The sequence below is a fragment of the Gnatocerus cornutus genome, chromosome 5 (genome assembly GCF_029298725.1).
Source record: "Gnatocerus cornutus isolate USDA-ARS CGAHR chromosome 5, icGnaCorn1.1, whole genome shotgun sequence".
Lineage (NCBI taxonomy): Eukaryota > Metazoa > Arthropoda > Insecta > Coleoptera > Tenebrionidae > Gnatocerus > Gnatocerus cornutus.
The window spans coordinates 16,053,194-16,077,313 of record NC_142237.1 but is presented as its reverse complement, the minus strand read 5'-3'; the positions used below and the strand labels follow the sequence as shown (position 1 = coordinate 16,077,313).

Below are 24,120 nucleotides of genomic sequence, written 5' to 3'. Positions count from 1 at the left end.
CTTAAGAGGACTGAATGAATTACTTAGATCAACATTCCTTGAACTGATCCCCATGTACTTATGTAGATACGGGAATAAATTTTTTGATACATATTTTTAATAAATATGTAATACAATCGTATTACCTCTTTTGATGGCAAAGTATATAAAAATCAAAAGTATAAAACGTTTTTTATTATTAGAGTAATGTTGGTCATTGTACATATTTAAGCGAAAGTAACAGACATTGCTTTTACCACTACTCACTGGCTAAAAATATACACATAATTATCTTCTGATAAAGATAATAATAATAATAAAGTAACTTCAGGTATTTTATATTTTATTTTATTTATTTAGCAAAAAACAATATAATGCAATACTCAAAAATATTAGAGCGCAAACTCGCTTGTTTGTATACTTACCTTACGTGAAATCTTTTTATTATCTTCTTTAATTATTTTACGCCTAAAGTCTGGTTGAGTAGGAGCATCAGACACCTGGTTTACTCTATGATTTATTACTTCATTAATAAATTAAAAATTCAGTTCGGGCCAGTTGTCAACTTCTGGTTGAAATGAAATAAGATGAAATTTGGTCTTGATTAATTGCAGTTCTGTCAGATCGATCTATATTAAGTATCATTTAAAAATTACATGCCAGGTTATTACAAGAGATGTCAGATTTTTTCATATCATTATCACAAGTAGGTTCTACATTTATAAACAATTAGTTATGCGTTGAATGCCGACAGTTATAGCCATGCGGTCATTAATCTTAGTTTAGTTAAGTTGTCTTGGAAGTTAGGGAAATGGGCTTGGTTACAGCTAAAACAATCCGGAAAATGTAAAGAAAAGTCATAAAGCCATTTATGAGGATTAATAAACTAGTAAGAACGTATTGAATTCAGTGACATAAATCAACTGTGGGTACTTTATTAGCATTAGTGTTAAATACTTGTAGTTTTTCCCTATTTGGAAGCTCGACTAATCGTTGCAATCTGAACTATTTTATTATTTAAAGTTTTACTTTTCTTACACCTAACACGATTTATTGGAAGATAAACAGATTCATTTTCCGATACTAAATCTACAAACATCCTAAAACCAATATAATTTTCAAATTCTTACCTTTTTGTTGTCACAACTAACCGTAATAAAGCAGTTAAGCGTTCGCTTATGTTTTTATTTTTAATGTTTTGTTTGCTCAACAGTTAGAAGTTGATGTGATGGAATTTGAAGCAAGCTTTATTGTACCTTTTGTGATAGTTTCTTGACCGAGATCCCCTGCAAGCTTCCACAAATCGGTTGTTGGAAATGTTTTAAGTTCACTGTTCTGAAATTTCTCGAAAATGTCTTGCATTGCTAATAAATTATATATTCAAATTTTATCAGCGTTTTAAAATTCTGTAGTGTCTCAAACGTGATCATTATCACTGCTTTTAAATTCCCACATACCTTCCTATCATATTTTGCTTATCAAGAAACAACAATAAAAGTTTTTTCGAATGTTTATGAACGTTTATTTTAGAAAACAGTTTTATGAATTTTGGGAGTACATATTTTCAAAATTCTCAAGTTTTCATTAATTTCTTCCGATTAATTAAACTGAACTCTGTTAAGCAAACATAAGGACTAGTCAAGATTTTGGCCTCCAGATTCTGAATCTGTCCCCCAATTTTAATGAACTGGATCTTATAACCTTTCTCAATTTTTAGATTTGCGATTAGGTATCTTTCAATTTCCAAAAACATTTTGAAGCTTCAGTTTTGTTGTGTTTTATTGACTTTTTCAATTTTTTGTGTACCTATAAAACAAAATCCTTAAAGCTTCTTTTGTATCTGAACATTATTAATTTTTGAGTTCTAGAAGAAAATTGTGGTAAACATATCCTTTAGCGTTAGATTAGATAGTTTTTGAGAAATGATTGGGATGCAAAACATGATTGAACTTTCAAAACTGTATTTATCTCTTTTATACATTGGTAATTTTTTGTGGTATAAAACAAAGTGTATCAAAGTTTTTAGAGTTTTCGTTAGCACGATCAAGAGATCACTGACACTAGTTGAACGCAAGAAGAAAAAGTAGTATATTGTCATTGGTGTAGAGGTTCTTTCTCTTCTCATCTAATGGCACCTCTTGGAATGCATTTTTGTAAAGTTCAGTCTTGGAATTCCGTTGTTCGGTATTTCATTGTGAAAACATCAGCACGTGAACGAATTACATTCGGTATTGTTACGGCCTCAGCAATCATAGCATAAAATGGAGACATCACCCCATGTAGCACTGGAATCAGAGTCGAACGAAAAACCGCAGTGATAGCAATCACGAAACATGGCGATGATCAGTGTTGTTCCATGTTTTCCGGTCGCAGTGGCGTACCTTTTCGTACCTGGTGGGATAATGAGTCGGTCATGCGGGCCCGGACGAGCACCGGAGCGGAACAGTGCGGGGGTCATCGGGGGGCGTCGTGTTACGGACTGACAACTCCGAGCGCGTTTCCCGGACGCTCGTCGACTGAAGCGGAACGGCTGCATCTTACACGGCCATTGCCAAGACCAAGAATACCATTGTGGCAGCACCAACAGCCATTGTGGCAGACACAGCATATGCTATGCGTGGCCCTCGAGCTCCATTCCTAACCGGACCATCTCGTGATCGCGCGATTAAAGTTCATCACTATCTGGAACAAAGATGCATTGTTGAAATCATGACGAAATGCCGACATTGAGCCAAGGTTTTTGCCCTCGAATGCCCAATTCGCTTCCTGCTGATGGTGACAGCATGAAAATCGATTCTTTTGGCTACGAGAATACTTCGCTAATGACGGAATCGCTTAGATATGCTCCACGAAAAAACGGTACTTTGTAGGTGAGGAGGAAAGCGAGATTCTACTGATTACACCTTTTCGGGGGAACCTAATTATTACTTTGCATTAGTGTTAAGTTACGATAGGTACGGGTTCAAGCTTATCACGACTTCTTTTGGTACTTACTTTACAAAGTAAGCTGAACTGCCTTTTAACTGTTAAACGACACCCACAAGGTCTTAAATTTATGGGATATGCTAATTGTCTCTTTAGGCTATAAAGAAGAGCCAACAAATGAAGACCATTGGATCAAAAAGGCTTACTTTATGACCGCAGTTTATCCTTTCAATAATACAAACTGTGAACGTATGAAAGCAGAAGAGATGCTCTTAAGCCACAATGTAAAGGCAAAGGATTTGTCACACAACTGAAGAAGCAAAATATTTACATATTTTACAAATGGTCTAAAGTTGGTACTGTCGAGACCTAGACCACGTGAATATGCGACATTGAGTTTGTTATTATTCACTATTTAACATTTTACAAAAAGTAATAATGATAACGAAGTACCGCCATTGCAAAGTCCAAAATGAAAATGCACAAGCAATGACAAATTATTTCCTCGTTTTTGCCCTTTTATTTAATGGTGAGGTCAAAATACTTTGGTTTATTTGGTTTCACACGATAAATATTTCCTCGGTATTTAGAGCTTCCCATCACTATAATTTTTTCCACTTCCTGATATCATTTTTACATTTCATCAAATCCGAAAAAAGACTGATAAATATGCAAAGTGAAGGTGGTACTCTGTTTCACCGCTCATTTTGTTCAACTTGTGCTGACTTTGCACATATAATTATATTCTAAATAATCAGCTGAGTTAACTTTTTACAATTACTCGAGCAAAAAATTGTTGTTAGCCTATAATTGTAAAGAATAGCTAATCACGTAGCGGCAGTTTTAAGTAAGATTAAAAGTATGTAAACTCCAGACTTGAAGGATCATTTAAATAGTAATTTCAGTACTAGCAAAACATCTTCAATCAATTTATATTTATAGGCAGTACTCGATCCGCTATTGTATCCAGCAATAAATTATTTCCGCGAGGCTTGAAGTGTAAATTTTCAACAATTGTAACCAAACATTTCATTGTTGAATCTCTAAAAACCAACATAAAGGTTTAACTTTTGAATCATGGGATCAGGCAGGAAACAATCAGAACCATCTGTCAAACTTTAGTGCTCAATAAACTGTTGAATGCGGCATTGATGATTTTAATTCCACCTCGCACTCAAGCATGGTCAAGTTCGTTAACAAATGCATGGTATGTAAATAAACTCTTGGAAATTAAACTCGTGATATTACTTAAGTTTGCTTGAGCAATATTAATACTGTATGTAATTCCGTTTTCATTCAAATTAGTCTCGTTTAACTGTGGCTCCAACTTCCACATCTGCGGTTATACAGTTCTTGTAGCTGCTAAAAAAAGCACTTCGATGTGCATGTTTTTGATAACAGATTATCATTTAGATTAGCTTACTGTAACTACCCGCAGCTCGGTCTTAAACTTGATAAAAATATAACGATCATCTGCGACTCCTTTTAACGGAATCACATGCGGGTGCAAAGTCAACAACAAACAGTCAAACAGATATTTTTGAATGTTGTTCACCGATTTCTATTTCCGAATTGGTTTAACGATCAATAAATAGCACCGAGATAAGAAAACGCCATAAACTTGCGTCAACTGTACGATAAACGGCCAGTGGTCAATTTCAGAATGACAAACGCACCGCTACTGTATGCTCTATTAAGCTTGTCACAACATAATTTTCCTTTCGGTTGCACTCATTATAAATTCTAAGACCAAAAGTGGTACTCCCAGTGGAATGATGTAAGCAATGAAATTCATGATTTTGAATGTTTTTATTTTAATTTTATGCATAGAAACGAATCTGCTTTATTATTTGAGCTTTAATTGAGACCGGCTCATTAAAAGAACTAAAGTAGTCAGTCATTAAGGATAATGCAGTGTGTCAAGATCACTGGTTTGTGAAATGATGGGAATTATAAGCGATTATTATTATCTGAGAGATTTGTGGAATCTGCGGATTTCAGACGGTGGTACCACTTCGGAAATCGATTTTCTCTTTTGTTCGGTAATGATGGGTTTATTTGGCATCTGCCGGGGCAATTACTAGACATCCAAGGCCGATGAATTTGTCGTTATTAATGTTGGGCAGATATTCTCGAGGATTACCAACTTAATTAAGCCATAGTTCCTATTTTTTCCCAGCAAGAATGAATAAAACATGCGAGCAAGTGAAGATTCACAGGGTACCACCTCGCGCTATTGTTTTAGAGGGAATTTACAGTAGACGAAGATGAATATATTTTGATGTCGTTAGAAGATAATGATATATAATCAGAGGTCGGTTATATAATTCCGGTTTAATGAAAGGAAATCTGCTTATTTTTGACGAAACAAAGTTAGGACTGTTAATCACCGGTGCTATTAATATAGCATTACTAACGAAATTCGACAAGAACAATCGTTTTTATTGCGACAGATTAGAAGGTGAAACGTGTTCATCGGTAATTATTAGCTACAAAGTTAGCCGACTGGTCCTTTACTTTCTATCCGCCGTAATAAAGGTGTAGGTATGCACCAGGATTGCGGTGCCCTTTAAATTTGTTAATAACACCTTGACTGGTCGGACAAAGAACGTTGGTGGAGGTTTCGCGTAGTGTAATTGTTGGCAATAGTACCTGTTTGGTCCCGTTAGTTTAATAGCATGTTGGCGAAGCCGAGAATGCCAGCACCGTCCAACTGACGCTGAAGAAATCCCAGTACCATCCTCGCTATGTCGGTAGTACTTCTGCAGATGGCCACACCACGTACACTCACCACATTTCCTAGAACTAAACGGCAACAACAGATTCTGACGTCAGATAATGATTTGCATTACCGCACAGGTGTTTGGGTGCTTGGTCGGTCCTTTGGAGCACCGTGGTAGCGGACAAGGGCTCTGGGGATGGCACTCAAAGTCCACGGGTGTGCGAAGAACCCCGTGAATTCTTCCAGTGCCATTCGCAGGCCTCTGTTGGTAACACAGGTAAACGTGTCTACACAATCGCGGACTGACTCACACTGACTGTTGTGGCCAGTGTGCGAGCGACAGGTAGGTTGCCCCTGCCCCTCACCTGGGAGGACATTGCACCTGTAGCTCCTCTGGTTGGTACCGTGACACTGTGTGCTGATGGGTTATTAGTCATCCATTCGTTGCTGGTAGCTGGCGACAAGTCGCTTGGAACACCACCACCAACTAGCAAAAAAAGTACCACCAAAATCATCCCAACCACTCCGGAAAGACACCACACACCGGCAAATCAAAGAAGAAAACATTTGCAACCACATCACTTCTAATGGTCACACTTTAACATCAATGGAACAAGTCAAGCTTCAAATTGCCTACAAGCTTTAGACATTTTGATAATACCAGAATCGGGTTCACGATTACCGAATTAAACAACAATGGTCCAGTTAGATGTTTCGAAATGGTGAGAAGCACGAAAGTTCAATACAACCATAACCAAATCTCTTTGGTCATTGTACCATCGTGGTACCGAGAAACCAAATAGAATTTTGGGAGAAATTGACTATTTTTTTTACGTCAACGGTACCAATGTTAGTTGCAAGGAATTAAATGTTAATATTACGAAACCGTTTTTGTGTTGTAATCAAGTCTTAAACCATTAAAGCACTAATGTTTTATAATGATATTGAGTGATCCTGCTAAACAATAGTCAATTTGGAAGTGGATAATAATAATTCAGTTATTAAATTTGCTGTTGACCCGTTTGCCTTTTATTTTTATTGCTCACCCACGTTTTTAGTTGGCTTTCTATTTTGTATCAAAAGAGTAATTTTATTGGAAATTGTTACCATTTGAGGATACCTTTCCTATTTGGGGTAAAAAATTCTGGTACAACAAAAATGAAGATTTATGAGTCATTGCATCATTTTGATATTAGTAGTTAGTACTGTTGATTTTGATTTTGAGCTGCGTGTCAACAGTTGTACAGGCGGAACTACTAATTTTATTTCTTTGAAATATTCAGAGGGTACTACTTTAACTAAACATAAATTAAAAGCTTTGGATTCTGCAGGAAATCAGAAGCGGTGAGAATTAGAGGGATTCCCAAAGTTTATTTTCCACGCACTTCACAGATCAATAGTGTTGGAAATCCACAATTAAATCGACCTTGATTTTTTCCAGTGACGGACTTGCTTTGGTTTTTTTGTCATAAAATGTAAGCTCTAGAAATAACAATATGTTAAAATAGTACCAAAATTGCACAACTCTTTGTTCATAATATACGATTGCTCCACATAGTATTGTATTTGCCGTGATTTCCTCATTGGGAAAGAAAGCCAATCTGCAATAATTATGTCGGTTCGGAATCAGAAGGCATCAAATAATTCGACTCGAATTTAGCCATGCTTGAACTTTCCGAGAAGTCATTGAATCAAAACTGTTCTAAGATGGACACAATTTGATTGAATTTCTTCCGATGGCACAACTGTTGCGTGTTTGTTTGAGCTTTTGTGCCACGGTGTGTAAGCTGAATCGAAGTGATGCAAACGCAAGCAATGAAGTTCTGGATGACAGATGATGAGCGTATGGTTGGTGCTTTTATACTATACGAGGCATGACAGTAATGTCTGATAATTAAGTAGGATTAACGCAATTATATTGTAAAAATGATTGATATTCGTTTCGCCGTGGAGATTTTTGCTAATTAATTCGAGATTGAAATTAACATACTTGTGATTAATACTTTCTGGAAGAAGGAGTACAGCGTGAGCACTTTGAATGAATCCAACATTGATCAGCAGAGCATATAATTCTAAAACAGTTCGACAAAATCGGATGGTTCGTTGGTAGGATTTAGCCAAGCTGAAATAAAAGCTAACTGTATGGAATTATTTTTTATAGAACAGCTTGCGGAAACTTTTTACATTATTGTGAGCGAGCTGACATTAAATTTCATTCATGGAACAATGAATAAACTGACGTCAGTTGTAATTTTCATCTAAAATCATTCAGAGGTCGAGCACAATTTAACAATTCATGGAATTCCGAGGTTAATGTTTTTTTAATCTCAAGAGGGTTAAAACGGTTTCTACATTAATTAAGAACATTTTAGGAAGTAGTTTAAAATAGTGCTAATACTCTAATTAACGTACACCTAATTACAACGTAATCAAAGTAGTTTTAATTAAATTACTTGTAAATGTCTGCAAGAAGTCGGGCTCCTTACCCGACAAGGACTTCTGTTGCGGCACTATTGAAGAGGAACAGGTTTTTTTTTATTGTAACATTATTATATTATGTGCAGATGAAAGGCCATTATTCTCTTGGGAATGAGAATCTTCCTTTCTGTGGTAGCATCCTTGGTGCAACTCAGCTATGGGAAGATCACAATGCTATATAAATATTTTACTGATATTCATGATGGTTTTATTTCTACAATCATAATTTATGCCTCTTTATAACCTGCTTTAAATAAATTTGCAAACTGAGTGGAAACGGAGGGACTAAGACAGGAAACTGTGATGACGATAACAGCGGCTACAAGACTATCTCAATTAATCTTTCCTCTGGTGGAAATACTTATTATTTGCTGGCGTGTAAGCATGACTTTATTTATCAGAAATGTAACGAGTTTTTGAAATTTACAAAATGGGAGTTGTATTCGTAGCATTCAATGAAGTGGCACTATTGGAATAGAAAAACGTTTTTCTCTGCTTCATTGATTGCGGGGATTTGTTTCAATGGTTACTACAATGAATGGAATGATTTTTCCTTATTTACTTAGGAATCTTGTTTATATTGTTATAATCTTTTAGCTTAAAGTGCTAAATTAAACAGGCAAAAAGTGTTGTTTTACTTTTACTTGTAATTATTTACCGAGTCTCATAAAATACTTATTTTTATTGTTTGCCATTTTCAGAGCCGGTAAGTTTTAATGAAATTGTTCTTTTTCTTAAGGCAGCCATCCGTGCAACAGTTGATTTTTTCAATTCCCGGTATTTCTGCCTATTTCAGCGTTATAGTTTCTCTTTTGATTTGATTTTTGACGACAAAAATCTGTGAAAAGAGCAAAGTAACTTAATTTTAGTCTCTCTAAACGAACATTAAGAAATTTTGACCAAACAATTTTTCATCATGGTTTTATTAATACTGGACTCGAAAGATTCATTCAATTTAAGCATTCGATTAGTTTTAGTTAGGCATTTACGTATTATAAATATACCTAAAGAGACATAAGGAAATTTAAGAAGTTTCTATGTTACCCTTTGAGTTTCCGGGATTCAGATTGGTGTCAATTGATGTCAATTTTAGAGTCAACTTTGCTCTATCATAAATTTATATTTCTCCAAAGTGAAATCTGAGAGTGGAGAAACTTGGAAAAAAGTAAATTTTCTTCGACAATGGTTTTGTCAAAACTGAAATTAAAAGTTGAAATCCGATAAATTTCTACAACTGATCTTTAACTGAATACTGAATACAATAATATTTGCAGCAAAAGTAATTTAGAACCGTCACAAATGGGATCTATAAAACCCATTTACGCCAACAATGTTCCTCCGCCACAGTTTACCCACAAACGAGTGTTATGAATAGAGAATATCATCACTTATCCGTTTAATCATCCCAGCGATATAAAATATAGATACAAAGCTCGTAAATAAATTCGCAATTTGTTATACCGACGTGGCAATGTAAAGGTTTGTGGAATTTATGAAACATTTTAGTCGACCACAATTTATTGAAGCAGATGCACATGAAACATTCCATAATAAAAAAGAATGAGCCTGAGAGAATCAATTTACTTAAAGAATAATCAGTATTAGCAAAGAAAGCGCAAAATTCGCTCGATTTAACGGTGAATTATTTTGTAGGAAAACGGTAAATCGGAAGGATAATTATTCTCAGGAAGAAAAAAGGTATTTTGTGATTTATTATAACAGTAAAATAGACGTAAAACAGTGAGGGCATTGTTTGGGGCTTCCTTTCCCACTTGTTAAGGAAATTTGAATAAATAAGCGGCATTTTCCACGAACTTTTGACCAATCAAGGCAAAATTTTAGATACGAATCTCGGGGCTGACAGTTGATTAATCATAGACAAAAGTGAGTAAAAAATGGCTAATAAACGACAATTACTGCTTTCAGCTAATTACAAAGAGAAAGGCATTAATCCAGCGGTGCACGAAATGTTGCCGGTTCCCATTAATTACCCGTACAATTTAGACTGGATCAATTAATATTTTGAGCACCACATGCATATGGAAAATATTTTCGTGACTTTGCAAACTGCAAGTATTTCTCTAAAGGTAATATCAAAAACGTAATTAGTCCCAAAGCCTGATGAAATCGCTTCCGTTGAAGACAGTTCTGTCATTTTTCTACTTTTGTTAAAATAATAATTGCTTAGTAATGCTCAAAGAGTTTGTGACTGATGTTCTTGGGGTAATGAACTTTTATAAAAACATTAAAATGTGGTTTTAGTTCCGCTAGGCTGTTTTACCAGGACCGTATTCACCATAAAATCTCATTAGACCTGCACGTTTTCAAATAAAAGACTAAGCATATTGAAACTTTCTCAGAAACCTTGCAAATCTGTAATAATGACACTCTCAGTTTTATTGTCGTTTTCAGTTTGTGGTAATCGATGGCCAATACCACCAAGAAGCTCTCACTAATTAACATTTCTTTTTCGCGATTAATCTAAATAACCGACCAGGAAATGAGTGATCTCTTCCGGGATTCTAAACGAGGTTTGAGCTCACGACCGAGAGCTAAAAATTTCGTCTGGGGCGCCGAGTCTTTATGCTGATGTTTTAATTTTTATAGCGACATTTCGTGTATTGTAGTGTGAGAACGAGTCCACAAGAAAGTGTACATCAAATGAATTTTTTACTCGGTTTCACAGAAATGAAGAACCTTTCGAAACGAGTTACGTGCAGCCATTATTTGATGTTATGTCATGATCTTGACCATGAAGCACAACTCCGGCAAAGTTGTTTAATTAACTCTAGTTCCATGCTGTAGGTAATTCGTGGTAATTAGACATTGTTATAATGTACTGTGCGTTTTTGCATGGGTAAATTATGCGTGGACTTCCATTATAAGAGAAATTTTGCAAATTAAAGCTTGAAAGCTCGCAAGTCTCACAGTATTATCGTTTAGTTAATTAATTTCTAAAGCCTCTGAAGCAAGGAGAAGAGAATGTGAACTTTGTAAGAGATTACATTTTTGGTTGTTTTTTTTTTCATCTTATTTAAGCTTTTAATGTAAAACAGTGATATCATTCATCCTGTGTTATTTAGTGATATAATTGTTGACGTATAACAGCGGATGAATCCGGTTTCCATGCAAGGATACGTCGAATGACCCGTTTATTTTTGCAACTGGTTTATTTCCAGGAAGAAGCTGTGTTCTTAAGTAGCCAGTAGATAAGCTTCTTCCAGAACAATATCCTTTAAAGTCAATAGGTAGCCAAGAACCACTCAAAGGAGAAAGCAACACTTAAGACTTATGATTAGCTTCAGGATTCCGGTAAATGAATGCTAAACGCTTGTAATGAGCTTACGCTTATGAGGATTGACTTTTCAGGCGCTACTAATAATGATGTCGAAAAGATGAGTTCGCTATTGTTCGAAAATTGAATTGAATTGGCTTATGAGCTTTACACACAACTTGATTATGCTCGTTCATTAAAAAACTTCGTAATTAATATGTTTGTAATCTGTTGCTCAACTTGTACGACTCGTTCGTAAAATCTTCAAAGAACTCGCCTGTTGAAGTCAATTGTGAATATTCGGATGATTTGTTTTCATTCTGCATATCAACAGTTTCATCTAGTCTATAAAAATGTTGAATGACAATGAAATTTAAGACCTACACTTCGTGAATAGCAATGAGCTTTCCCGCAGACATAAATGTTTTCAAGCTTTAAATGTTCCAAATGTGACTTCTACAGATGTAATGGAATGACAGCGATGATTGATGAATGGTACAGATGAATTTTAATATTCTCATGAATGTTGGAAGACGTACGTCTTCTAGAAGGATTTTGAAAATAATGTTCAACTTTTTTATAGATTGAGCGACTTGCAGTTGTGAATTCTTTTGTAGCACAAAAAAATATGTAGAGACGAATATTGCTATCTGAGTGAGAAAATTGCTTATTTTTACGAGAATGAGGTGTATGACACGAGGTGAAGGTGTATAGTCCTATTCTACTCTTATTTCATCATAATATTATTCTTTAGGTTTTGTGATTTTGTTTGGTTTTTGTCTGCTTTTGATTTTTCCGTTTTTTTAGTTTCTTAAAAATAATTTAGGGTTGGCCAGGATTTTTTGGCATTCTCGGAAATTGTATAGTTTGTTTTACGGTACGGTACTTAAGGATTTTTTATAAAATATAAACATTTTCTAAAATTAAATGTTTTGGCGAAATCACTTGTATTCTTCGGGATTCTTTAAGCTTCTACATAAATTTTTAATTTTCGGAACCGAAACAGTATTGAGAAATTTTTCATTATAGGGTTCAAATGTTGAGCTGGACAGGACTGGGGTGATCCTAAGCTGTCGTTTTTCTTTCATATTGACAAAATATCTGCTTTTGCCTACAAATCCTTAGGATTTGCTAAACTTAATTATGTTGATTTCAATATTAAAACAACAAAACTATTATATACGACATTGGTTAGAACAAAATTGGAATTTGCCTCACTGTTATGGTTCCCATTATATAATTTGTATGTTCTGCAGCTTGTAAGAGTCCAAAAGAATTTCTTAAAATGTTGAGCTTATTGTATTCACAACGTTTGAGTTAGAGAATTTTCTCATGAAACACTTTTAACCCCATTTGATTTTCAAAGATTTGCGACTAGAAAAAAAATGTCTCAAGTTATACTTTTTTATAAACTTTTTGACTTCCTCACTGATTGCAGTTTCTTATTTAAAACAATTTCATTCTCTATTCCAAGATTATAATTAGTGGTGATACAAACACTTTTCAGCTAAATGCAGCTAGAAATAATCTCCTAACTGCATCGCCAATTCATTAATCGGTCTCAATTTATATCTCGATTGAAAATTCGTTGAATAATTTCTGTGCTTCGATAAAGGACATTAAGGCCCTTTTCAATTAAGTATCCTTATCCTGTAATTGGAGTTGCTATCCCTCTGTTGGATATTGCATTAATAAATAATAGTAATTGGACTTTTCTTCGCTTTTCTGTACTTTTGTTTAATTTTTGATCATTACAAAGTAATTTATTTCGTTTTTTTTTCACTAAAAATTTATCGAATCTGTGACATCAATCGAAAGATCAACTTAAGGTCTATAAACGGACAAAATTTGTATCGGTAGGTCATATTTTATTTTACGAGGAATAGATTACAACGAAACTACATCATTAAAAATGACGCATTTTTATTAAAGCTATCAACTTTTGTTAAAAAAATCAACTTTGATAAGAGAATTCTACAGACTTTTTTAAAGCTAGAAATTAGAGTACTTATATAGACTTATGTATTTAAAATTTTAGCGCCGTGCTCTGGCATATTGAACGTACAAATTAACGCCTTACTAATTACGGCAATACTCACATAGACGTAATAGGCAATAAATCGTTTTGGTCCTAATAACTTTCAAGGAATAGTCTTGCGGCCCAAATGGATAAAGGTTCAGTTTCTTCAACTTTCTATCCCGTTCTATCCTATTTCAAGTGGTGCTCACCACCTGAACTTCCTAGTTACGCTTTCTATCCATTTTTTCTATAACTTTATTTCATTTTTATTTTTTTTTGTAGTCTTCTATCTCTTTTTTTGCTTTATTCATTTTCATCGTTCGGAGTTCTTATTTCGATTAGAATTCTTTCCATCTATGCATAGCATCTTCTATTTGCACGTTTTGTTGGTATTTTATTATCAATACCTTTTCTGCTTTCACTACTTTTTATTTCTAAGAGGGTGTTATATTCCGTTTTTTACGTATTTTTTAATTTCTCGTTTTGAGAGTATTTCTTAGCTCGTCTTCTTCCATTCTGTTATAACTTAATTTCCTAATCGTGTCTTTCATGTTTTTATCTTTAGATATTTCTATTTCTTCTATTGCTTTCTTCCTGGTCATGTCATAGTTACGAGCCTAGTTTTCACATTTTTGAGATTTTCATGTCGATTTCCGATTGAATAACTTCCCCAGAAGCACCCTACATGTGCAAGCAAAAATGAAAATCACTATAATGAAAATAACTGGCTCGAGACAATTACACTTTGTTCATGTCATGTAAGCCATATTACAATAATTCAAAACTATCCACCAGAATGCACGGGTTGCGCAGCTAAGCATGCCCGAGGAAATTTTACGGTTATAATTGCCTATTTTTCTTTAATTCCTTATCAACAATGGTAATCTTTCATTATTTTCTTAAACTTTCAACTTATTTAATACAATAAGCAGGTGCATTACAATATAATTGTTACCCTTGGCCTCCCAAGCGCAACTCCCCTTTGCTCATTAGAAATGGGGTGCTCAGGTCAATTGAATGTTTAAACCGAAGCGTCTGCTTGAAGAAAAAATCAATGACGGTAATTTATTTTGTCTGTCAGGATGCTACAAGTCGAATTTCATGTTCTGATATTAGATAAGTGCAGACACAAAGTAGTTGCAACATGCGAAAAGGTACTTTATGGTTTTGCAGAATTAAAAGTCTATGATCTAGGAAATTACACTTGGCGCAATTGTCACGTGTAATGAGGTAGTCAGGGGAGATACGCTCTGATGACCCGTAAGGAGCAATGTCTTGAATTTAGATCCTATCTCTGATACACGCACCACTGATAGAGCGTCTTAAGCTCCACAGTTCCACAACAAAACAATCTGGCAGACTCATCAAGCAGGTGCTTTTTTCTTCACTGCTGAAGACTTGATTGGATGGACGTTATTGATTCTTAAAGGTGCAAAACCCAACACCCCGAGTTCTTTTATGAATGACTAACCATGTTGCTATACCTATTGTTAGATTCGTTGCTAACTAGTCAAAACTATAATTAATTCTGTTAGCTAAGAGCACATTATAGTTTTTTCGTGAATCGTCGAAACCTTATAATTACACATTGTTTCTTTAATTAACTCGGGCAAAAAGTCAAAAAGCTTGTTTCCTCGTTTCTACTTTTTCGGAGCATCCAATTGTGCGGTAATTTCCTAAATACCGTTTATCCGTTTTTACACTTTAATCAGGAAAATGAAGACGGTGTGGCAATACTTTACGTTTTCGCGTCATTAAACTGACGGTAATACATAATTGAAAAATATTATTCGATGGATGGGTATCAATGAAGCGCAACCATGGATGGTGAGAAAATAAATGGCAAACAAAACCCACTAACATATTATTAGGACTTCTTTTTGGAACATGGCTAATTGTTAGTTTTAAATTTCCAGTACCGTTTTTCCTCGAAGATAAGAAAGGAGGAAGTGATATTTTATGTTAATAGCAAACAAATTGTGAGTTTGATAACTTATTAAAAAGTCTGATTTCTTTCCACCGGTGTGAGGTCGGTTTAGGTAATAACTATATCCGTCTCCGACCTACAAAGTTTAATTTGTTTACAGGTAGATAAATAATTTTGGATCAGAGTCATGTGCAAAGTTTTGATATAAAACGTTCCAGCTGTCACAATTTTTTGTATCAATTTTTTTTGGACTGGAAAATGGATTTCCGCCATCAGTTACCCGATACTCCGGATGAAAACCATTATAAATGTTGATTCGGTTTTTAGAAGCGCGGAATACATTCAAATTAGGAAAATTATGCGATGTGGTAAAAATGATAAGTGGCCGAGTAGGGTTTTGACTTTTAATGGAAAATCACGCATTTTTTTGGCCGGCTTTGGTGTGAAATACTTGTAAAGTTCAAACTTAACCTTTTTTTTCCTTTTGGATTTTCTTGAAAATTTTTACAGATAGCAAAGAGCGAAAGAAGAAATAGATCCAGAACTGGCAAATCATGCTGTGTGTTGATTTAAAGGCTTTCATATTCTTTGGCCAAAACTAGCTAACGTCCATTATAAATTCAAGAATTCTGAAATCTTGACGAAATACCAAATTTCTTAAATTACTATAAAATGACTTTTTATCAATTAGGACCCCAGGAACAAGACTCTTACAAAAACTTCCAGATTTATCGCTTCGGTAATAACTTTTTAACGAATTTTCAATCGACTTGAATTTTTTTGGTAAAAATAAAAATTTTAAATTACTTTATTAATAAATTGGAAACTCGGGAGAAAGAATCTGAATTCAGATTTAGGACTTGTCTTTTTTTTTATAGAAAATTAAAAAGTAAATTGTGTCTTACATTATGCAACCAATAATACATACCGTATAGCGTAGCTTAACTTAAATTTTTTTCGATAAATAACAGTTGCTGTATTTGTTAATTTCAAATTTAGATAAAAGAATTTGCTAAATTCTGGTTTAGGATTTTCTAATTTTTTATGTGCATAAACATTTAGTTTTAAAAATTGCATTTTTGGCTATGCAACCAATGATACATTATGTCTCAGTTTACTAAGTATTTTAATGAAATTTTTTATTATCGATTCAGAATTTTGTGCGATACACGGCCGGTTCCAATTTGATATTGTAATCAGTCCTCACATTTTTTTTGTGGAATTTGTGGCAGGATTACGAAATCAAAGCTTTACATCCTTATAAAACAAAAATTTTATTAGAGACGTTTAACTCCAAGTGAAAAAACTTTTACAAGAGCTATTTATCTTTACGTTCACTTAACAAGGAATTGTGAAGTTTTGTGATTTCATTCTCTACAATTTCATGAACCACCCCACCACTTACATCAACGAAGTTGGCGACACTTCTGGTTAAGTTAGTTTCTCTTTGAGAGCCAGTCTTACCATCTTTAAATGCCAGGACCAATTTGTACTTATCGTCATACCTTTAAAAAAAAGTTGTAACTCATAAATATTAAGTTTTTACTGACTTTTTCAAGTATGAACTAGCTTCCCACACATTATCTTTTTTCTGACCATCCTTTTTCTGGATACAAACAGCAAAGATGCCTTTTTCCTTATAAGTAGTGTACAGTGTTAAAATCCCCATCATAACAAAATAAGTGGTGACACAAAAAATGAGCACAGGCCTACAAGATTAAATTAGTTTTTTAAAATGTAGTGATGAGGGGCTTACTTTGAAAGCGGGAATGGATATAAATAATCCCAAAGCAACGCAAACATTGCAACTCCTACAGCAATGCTACAAATTACAAGGCGGCCATCCATCAAGCAGAAATTTTCTACATAATTGTATTTTTTAGTAAGTACCTACAAAATATACAGTGTGATTCAATAATATCAATCTGGCGACTCTTACTTCTTTTACTGCATCATCTATGGCATTTTTTATCGCAGCACCGTCCCATTTATTAATTTTAACAGGCTGAAAAGATAGGTTAAGTACAACATACGGTGGCTTCATACAATAAAATTAAAGGAATAAAAAGGGAAAATGGTAATAATTTAATTTACCTTATCATCTTTATCTTTGCTTTCTTTCGGAGCCATTCTATACAGTTAAATATTCGGCTAAATTTTTAATGTTGTCGTGTCTTGTTGTTGGTACACGTCAGTTGTCAGAGGTAGTGATAGTTACTAAACTTTCCGCAATAAAAATTACTAAATCGTGGCACCAAATTCAAATAACTTTTGTAATGAAATTTATTCAGACTCTAGTAAAACTAATAAGTTAATACAGTAAATTTGTAATCTTAAAAAGTAAAGGCTCATTGATAAAAACCGCAGCACGAGTTGTCTTAGGGTTTTGACTGGTCATCTGACGGTCCAGCTTCACCACTTGCATTTTCTTCAGTTTCTTTCTTATTGGCATCAGGTATCCAAAGGCCTGAAGCGACACATCGTTTCATGTGATAATTCGCTTCTGCTTCATCCATTTCTTTAATGGTGTCTTGTAACATCTGAATGTCTTGCGTCTCAAAACATTGTCTTAACTTCTCAGGAAGACTCTCTAAAACTTCAAGTTGGTCCAGACCTCCCGGTCCAATTCTCGCTTTCCTTTCTTCTTCTTCCGCTTCTTTAATGGCTTCATCGATTTTCTCAGCCGCGCGTCTTCTGATCCTCTCTTTAAACTGTAGTAATTCGTCATCAAAAGACTTTTTGTAAAATGGGTCAGCTACTTGGATTTTTGCGAAGAAGGGGTCGACGCACCCACGTGGGTCATAATCTAACTGTTTTGCCAACTCAAGAATGTACTGCATGCAAATTGTTTGATGTGCGACGTGCTCCATTAGATCATGTTTCTAAAATAAAAGAAGATAAACATAATAAAGTTTTTTGGTGCTGTTTATGTTTACCTCTTCCATTTCTAGGTTGATGCACCAGATCACTAAATAATTGGCTGTGTCTTCAGAGACTAAGTTGAGATGTTCCTTCAAGAATTGCCTGGAATCATCATAACGCCGCAACATTCCAAAATGCTTTAAATCTTTCTCATTGTCTTTGACAAAGTTCTTCATGCGCGCTTCCCTTTCTTCATCTGTGAGATCCTCGTCTTTTGGCCGCGGCGATTTCTTGTTAATCACAGTCTTAGCAAAACCTGGTTGACTTATTGTGTCCACATTCCAAGGTGCTAACTAAAAGGAAATTTGTATCTAAAGTTGTGACATCAAAATTTGATTACCTTCTCCTTTTTTTCATGATCTTCCTGTTGCATACACAGCTCAGCCATTTTTTTCTCCAGTCCCATTACTTGCTCTTTCAACTCCTTCACAATTGTATCTCCACTTTTTTCCGCCGCTTCTAACTTCAACTTTGCTTCTTTCAGTTTCTTTTCACTTTCTTCCTTTTTTTTCTTTAGTTCTTCTGCTTCTCGTTTCATCTCTTCCATACGCTCGACTCTGGCTTGGTGCCTCCATCTGAAGAGCGATGGTGTGTCGATATTTGGATGGGTCTCGTCTTCGTCGTCCGATATCTAAAAAACAGTTGCAATAACCTCACATTTGGGGATTGTCTTAAGAGAGTACTTCAATATTTTTCCATTTGCTATAATCGACCATGATTAGAATGCTAAAATTTAGCACAGTTTACACAAACACGAGATAAAAGACAATTTTTAAACCGACAAATGTCAATTTCTCCACCCTATACTTTCTCGAAAATTCATCCGACAAAATTCTGTCAAAAAAGACATCTGTCAGTTCAAGATGGAAATTCAAGAACCGACTGAGGTTGGCGGGAAACATAAAATCGCGAAATAAAACTTTGTAAAATAGTCGCTTATCTAATGAAGATTACTTCAAAAAACAAATAAGAATAATTTAATTTGAGACGTTACTTTTTCAGACTTGCAATTTCAGCAAGTTGGATGTATAAAAACAGTTTTAAATTTCAAACAAAAAAGTTAATGAAGTGCTCTATAGAAAAAACACCAATTTTTGTGTTTAAGAAAAACTCAATTTTATTGAAATGTGATCAGATCAGATTTGCAAAATGGTGGATGCGCCGGGTAAAACCGCTATTTTAATTACTTCTAAATGACTTTATAGCTAGCAAACCTAATTTTAAGCTTTCTAGGCATCAAAGGATCAGGAAATTCCAGAGAAATCAAATTTCGTACGATATAATATTCTGTTTATTTTTTAGATCCATACACTTACAACATTACAGATATGATTTTCTTAAAATTTAAAGAAGCTAACAGTTAACAGTTTAACAGTCATTTTAAAACAACTCTATCATTACACTCTAAAATCCTACTTTGTGCTAACCCATCAATGGTACTCCCCTAAACTAGAACCAAGAACGCGAATATAAAAATTCTTAAATAAACCAATTAAGTAACCATTCAATAATAAATAGAAAATGTTTTATGAAAAGGAATCTTTTTGTCAAGGATTTCTTTGGCGTGTTCGCGTCTGAAGTCCCACAAATAATGATCAATTACAATAGCATTGATTTGTTCATCCTTTAACTGTTTTTCTGCGTATTCTTTTAACAGTTCCACTGCGTGAATGGAACAAGCTCTGATCTCCACTTCATCTTCTTCCCCGTTCTCGAGAATCTTATTTTCTTGCAGTTTCTTATTTAGATCTTCAGTGTATTCAAAAACTCCATAGTACAGAAGAGTTTGTGGAACTCTATAGTCAGCAAACATGGTGATTTCACCAATGTCTTTAAAATGCCCAATGCCTTCATCCTTGAAACATGCCCAGATGTCTCCAATGAGAATTTGTGCCCTTTTATAAATCGCCACTTCATGGCCTTGATACTTGGCTTCATCTCTGAAGCACTTGAAATTGTTAACAATGAGATCCAGAAGAGCCACAGCACTGCTGTTGGCTTTTTTTACGAGATTCTCAAAAGAACCGTCAAAGTTTTCAAGTAAGACGTTGCCTACTTCATGAAGGCATTTGACGCGTTCTGAGAAAAGAGGTATAGGGATGTCGTTATCGCTGCGAAAGATTTTGGCGAGGTCTTTTTCGGATATTTCTGAGTAGAATTTTGGATTTAAGATGTCGACTTTTTCCTACAAGATCATGAAAACTAAAAGGAATAAGAACTGAGGTACTATACCTCTACAGCTCTGTTGATGGCTGCACATAGAGCAAAATACCCAGTATTTCCATCCACTGTCCAACCAGCTTCAGTTTCCAGAGACCAGAAGCAGAAATTCAAAGTGTCAACCACAAACAACCAGTCTAGAGCCCGCGGGTTATCTGGTTTTGGGTGGAATTTAGTCTGGCTGAAGATGTCTGAAGAGAGTTTTCCACTTTGGGCTTGAGCCACCAGCTATTAATACCAAAGTAATCAGGAGTTTCAACGGTGAAAGAAAATCTTACCAAATCTCCCAGTTTCTTGATGCCTTCCTCTTTGATTTTAACATTTTTGCTTAGAGACGCCACCAGTTTTGCAGATTCGCGTGGTGATAAAACCATTTTAAGAAAATTGTGCGGAAATTACTCGTTTCTCGTTTCTGGAAATCTTCCAAGCGTTCAACGGTTTTGGTTTTGACCGTTAATAACAGCAAACAACACTTTCGTTAATATTTATGGATGCACTTGCTGCGCCGGTTCGCGCTACACTGGAAATTTCAACGAATACGGTGAACAAAATCACGACACAAAATTCGCTTTACTAAAAGAAACTAATTTTAAGCCAAATAGAAGAGTTTTAAGGATTTCTACAGGCGTAATTTATGGCATAAAAACGAGCTAATTAACCAAAATTTGAAACATTTGTCTTCGAAAACGTCAGTTTGACATTGGGATTTTATTTCAAAAATCTACATCAGTCCGCGCCTAACTTCTCTTGATTGCGCAAGTTGTTTTTGACTTTTGACATTGCCCGCTAACCTAAGAATCGTGTCACGTTTTTCATTCCATAAAAAATTCACAAGTGTTAATTTTACAAAATGTCGTGGATTTTTGGGTATGGTAGAAAAGAGCAACAACCTCCTGACATGTCCCAATTCGGGGTGCCCCCAGCGGGTGGTGCCGGGGGTGACATTCCCAACGATCCGAAATTGAGCAAAGCCGAAAGAAAAGCCATGGAAGCTTATAGATTTGATTCAACGGCGTTGGAAAGAGCCGCCCAAGCCGCAAAAGAATTGGAAAGATCATGTAAGTACAGCGAAAAAATGGGGGTTCAAATTTGAAGGTTAGGCGCTTTATAACCTTTGGTTGCATAACTCTCACGTCCACTGATTGTGATTGTCATGTCTCCGTTTCAGCACACGCGAAAGAAGCACTCGAATTGTCTAAAGCGCAAGAATCTACAAGACAAGTTGAACAACAGGCTAAAATTAAGGAGTATGAAGCTCATATTGCTCAAATGCAGATTGAAGCCAAAAGGGCTGAGGCTGAAGAAAAGCGGAAATTGCTGGTTGAAGAGACTAAACAGCATCAAGCAAGGGCGCAGTACCAAGACCAGCTGGCGAGGAAGCGCTATGACGATCAACTTGCTCAACAACAAAGAATGAATGATGAAAACTTGAAGAGGTCTGTACTCTAATTCATGAATCATTAATGTTATTCATTTTTCTAAATTTTTCTGTAGGCAAGAAGAATCTGTCGCGAAGCAAGAAGCAATGCGTAAAGCCACAATTGAGCATGAAATGGAGCTGAGACACAAAAACGAGATGAAGAGAGTAGAAGCGGAAATGAAAGCTAAGGGCAAAGTGGACAGAGAAAACCGCGACATCAATCTTGAACAAATTAGATTGAAAGCCTCAGAGAATCGCGTCACCGTCCTTGAGAGTATCAAGTAAATGTTAAAAGAATTATTTTAAAGATTTTACATCCTTGGCTTTTAGAACTGCAGGTTCTGTTTTGGGGTCAGGGTTTCACGCTATGTTGACTGATTGGGATAAAGTTTTGACGGCAGCTGGAGGACTATCTCTATTAGCTTTGGGTGTTTACTCGGCCAAGGGGGCCACCGGGGTCACAGCGCGATACGTTGAAGCTAGATTAGGTGAATTATTACAGCAGGAAGTGTTCAAAATAACGTTTTTTCTACAGGAAAACCATCGCTTGTTAGAGAGACGTCTCGATTTTCTTTCATTGACACTGTTAAACACCCCATTGAAGCCCTCAAAAAAATTAGAACTAAAACTCAGGACGCGTTGCAAGGAGTAGTTTTAGCGCCACGATTAGAAGAACGCCTCAGAGACATCGCTATCGCCACAAAGAACACTAAACTTAACAACGGGATGTATAGGAATATCCTCATGCATGGCCCCCCTGGTACTGGCAAAACTATGTTTGCAAAGGTAAATTTCCAATTTGATCGTCTCAATTTTAATTCTTTCTTATTTAGCGTTTGGCGAAACACTCCGGAATGGACTACGCTATTCTAACAGGCGGAGACGTAGCTCCAATGGGTCGGGACGGAGTTACAGCAGTTCACAAAGTCTTTGATTGGGCGGATGGCACTAGAAAAGGTACGATTTCCTACAAAACTGAACCCTTAGTGTTTGTTTTTGTTTTAGGTTTGTTACTTTTTGTGGACGAGGCCGACGCTTTTCTCCGCAAACGTTCCTCTGAACACATATCTGAAGATCTCCGCGCAACTCTGAATGCCTTTTTGTACAGAACTGGTGAACAGAGCAATAAGTTTATGCTGGTTCTTGCCTCAAATACCCCCGAGCAGTTTGATTGGGCCGTCAATGACCGTCTCGATGAAATGGTAGAGTTTGGTCTTCCCGGTCTGGAGGAGCGCGAGCGGTTAATACGTTTATATTTTGATAAGTTTGTTCTGGAGCCGGCAACTGAAGGAAAACGGTAACAAAGACAACTTTCTTTTTCTAAAATGATTTTAATTTGTTGTTTTAGGCGGCTGAAGGTTGATAACTTCGACTATAGCGCACTGTGTAGTCAAATGGCGCGAATGACCAAAGGGATGTCGGGGAGAGAAATCGCCAAGTTAGGTGTCGCTTGGCAAGCCGCCGCGTATGCTTCCGAAGATGGCGTTCTTACAGAGAAGATGGTGCTTGACAGGTGCAGGGATGCTGTAAAACAACACAGACAGAAGGTAATAGCAAGTCGTGGTGAAATCCGGATGCTAATTTGTTTAATTTTAGGTTGAGTGGCAATCAGAACAGGAAAAACGAGAGTCGAAAACTTTGTATCACTCGGAAAAAGAAGAGTCCTATTCACCTGTGGTGCCAAAGTCAATAAAGTCTTCTATTAAAGTGGAGCATTCAGACGACGATACTGTAGAAAGGACACCAACCAGATAGATTTAGCGAATTATACAAATGTTAATTTGTAGTTGACAATGGGCACGCACAGAATTGACTCAGTCACTGCCATAAATCAGTTCTGTGTCTGCTGATGAGTAAACTAACTTAAGTGACTTGAGTTTACTCTTCATTGAAAATTATACACTTAAATTAGTTGGATTCCTTAAAATTTTGCATTTAAATGCATTGTTTTTTTTATATTTATATGCATTTTAAGATCTATTGGTTTTGTTAAATTGTGATATTGTTGAATGCGTCTCAGGGAAGTTTATATTAAAGTTCTCGGCATTCAAAATCAAAGTTTTGTTACGTTTGTAGAGTGTCGGAATTACGGAATATTGTAGAAAAAAGACCTGAAAATACATTTTTACATACCATAAAAACATTTTATTGTTTGGAAAAAAAATAAAATATGTTCTGGTTCTGCATATGATTAGACCTAACTTGACTGAAAGCGCCTTATTCCCGGCAACCA

At 35.5% G+C, this 24,120-nt stretch overlaps 5 protein-coding genes and 1 pseudogene across 5 annotated transcripts; 1 reads left to right on the top strand and 5 right to left on the bottom strand.

Annotated features, from left to right (window-relative positions):
- Positions 1–1,923: 1,923 nt before the first annotated feature.
- LOC148175097 (uncharacterized) lies at positions 1,924–2,338 on the bottom strand (annotated as a pseudogene).
- A 233-nt stretch (positions 2,339–2,571) lies between these two features.
- On the bottom strand, positions 2,572–6,141 carry LOC148175096 (uncharacterized). Its single transcript, XM_088036947.1, has 4 exons — positions 5,992–6,141; positions 5,757–5,938; positions 5,557–5,709; positions 2,572–2,661 (listed from the first exon to the last, which is right to left on the bottom strand). Exons 1-4 carry the CDS (start codon positions 6,139–6,141, stop codon positions 2,658–2,660), a joined length of 489 nt encoding a protein of 162 aa, XP_087893073.1. The 3' UTR covers positions 2,572–2,657.
- A 10,439-nt stretch (positions 6,142–16,580) lies between these two features.
- Positions 16,581–17,540, bottom strand: Spase25 (Signal peptidase complex subunit Spase25). Its single transcript, XM_088036545.1, has 5 exons — positions 17,420–17,540; positions 17,265–17,330; positions 17,082–17,215; positions 16,876–17,034; positions 16,581–16,830 (listed from the first exon to the last, which is right to left on the bottom strand). Exons 1-5 carry the CDS (start codon positions 17,453–17,455, stop codon positions 16,644–16,646), a joined length of 582 nt encoding a protein of 193 aa, XP_087892671.1. The 5' UTR covers positions 17,456–17,540; the 3' UTR covers positions 16,581–16,643.
- A 52-nt stretch (positions 17,541–17,592) lies between these two features.
- Cdc37 (cell division cycle protein 37) lies at positions 17,593–19,124 on the bottom strand. The gene is made up of 4 exons (XM_088035881.1): positions 18,931–19,124; positions 18,588–18,878; positions 18,262–18,540; positions 17,593–18,207 (listed from the first exon to the last, which is right to left on the bottom strand). Exons 1-4 carry the CDS (start codon positions 18,961–18,963, stop codon positions 17,704–17,706), a joined length of 1,107 nt encoding a protein of 368 aa, XP_087892007.1. The 5' UTR covers positions 18,964–19,124; the 3' UTR covers positions 17,593–17,703.
- Positions 19,125–19,515: 391 nt separating this feature from the next.
- LOC148175093 (queuosine 5'-phosphate N-glycosylase/hydrolase) lies at positions 19,516–21,067 on the bottom strand. Its single transcript, XM_088036288.1, has 3 exons — positions 20,746–21,067; positions 20,480–20,695; positions 19,516–20,432 (listed from the first exon to the last, which is right to left on the bottom strand). Exons 1-3 carry the CDS (start codon positions 20,839–20,841, stop codon positions 19,752–19,754), a joined length of 993 nt encoding a protein of 330 aa, XP_087892414.1. The 5' UTR covers positions 20,842–21,067; the 3' UTR covers positions 19,516–19,751.
- A 132-nt stretch (positions 21,068–21,199) lies between these two features.
- Positions 21,200–24,030, top strand: bor (ATPase family AAA domain containing bor). The gene is made up of 9 exons (XM_088036287.1): positions 21,200–21,525; positions 21,636–21,903; positions 21,962–22,168; positions 22,218–22,375; positions 22,423–22,673; positions 22,721–22,844; positions 22,893–23,184; positions 23,236–23,434; positions 23,484–24,030. The coding sequence occupies exons 1-9, from the start codon at positions 21,318–21,320 to the stop codon at positions 23,640–23,642; spliced, it is 1,866 nt and encodes a 621-aa protein (XP_087892413.1). The 5' UTR covers positions 21,200–21,317; the 3' UTR covers positions 23,643–24,030.
- Positions 24,031–24,120: the final 90 nt, after the last annotated feature.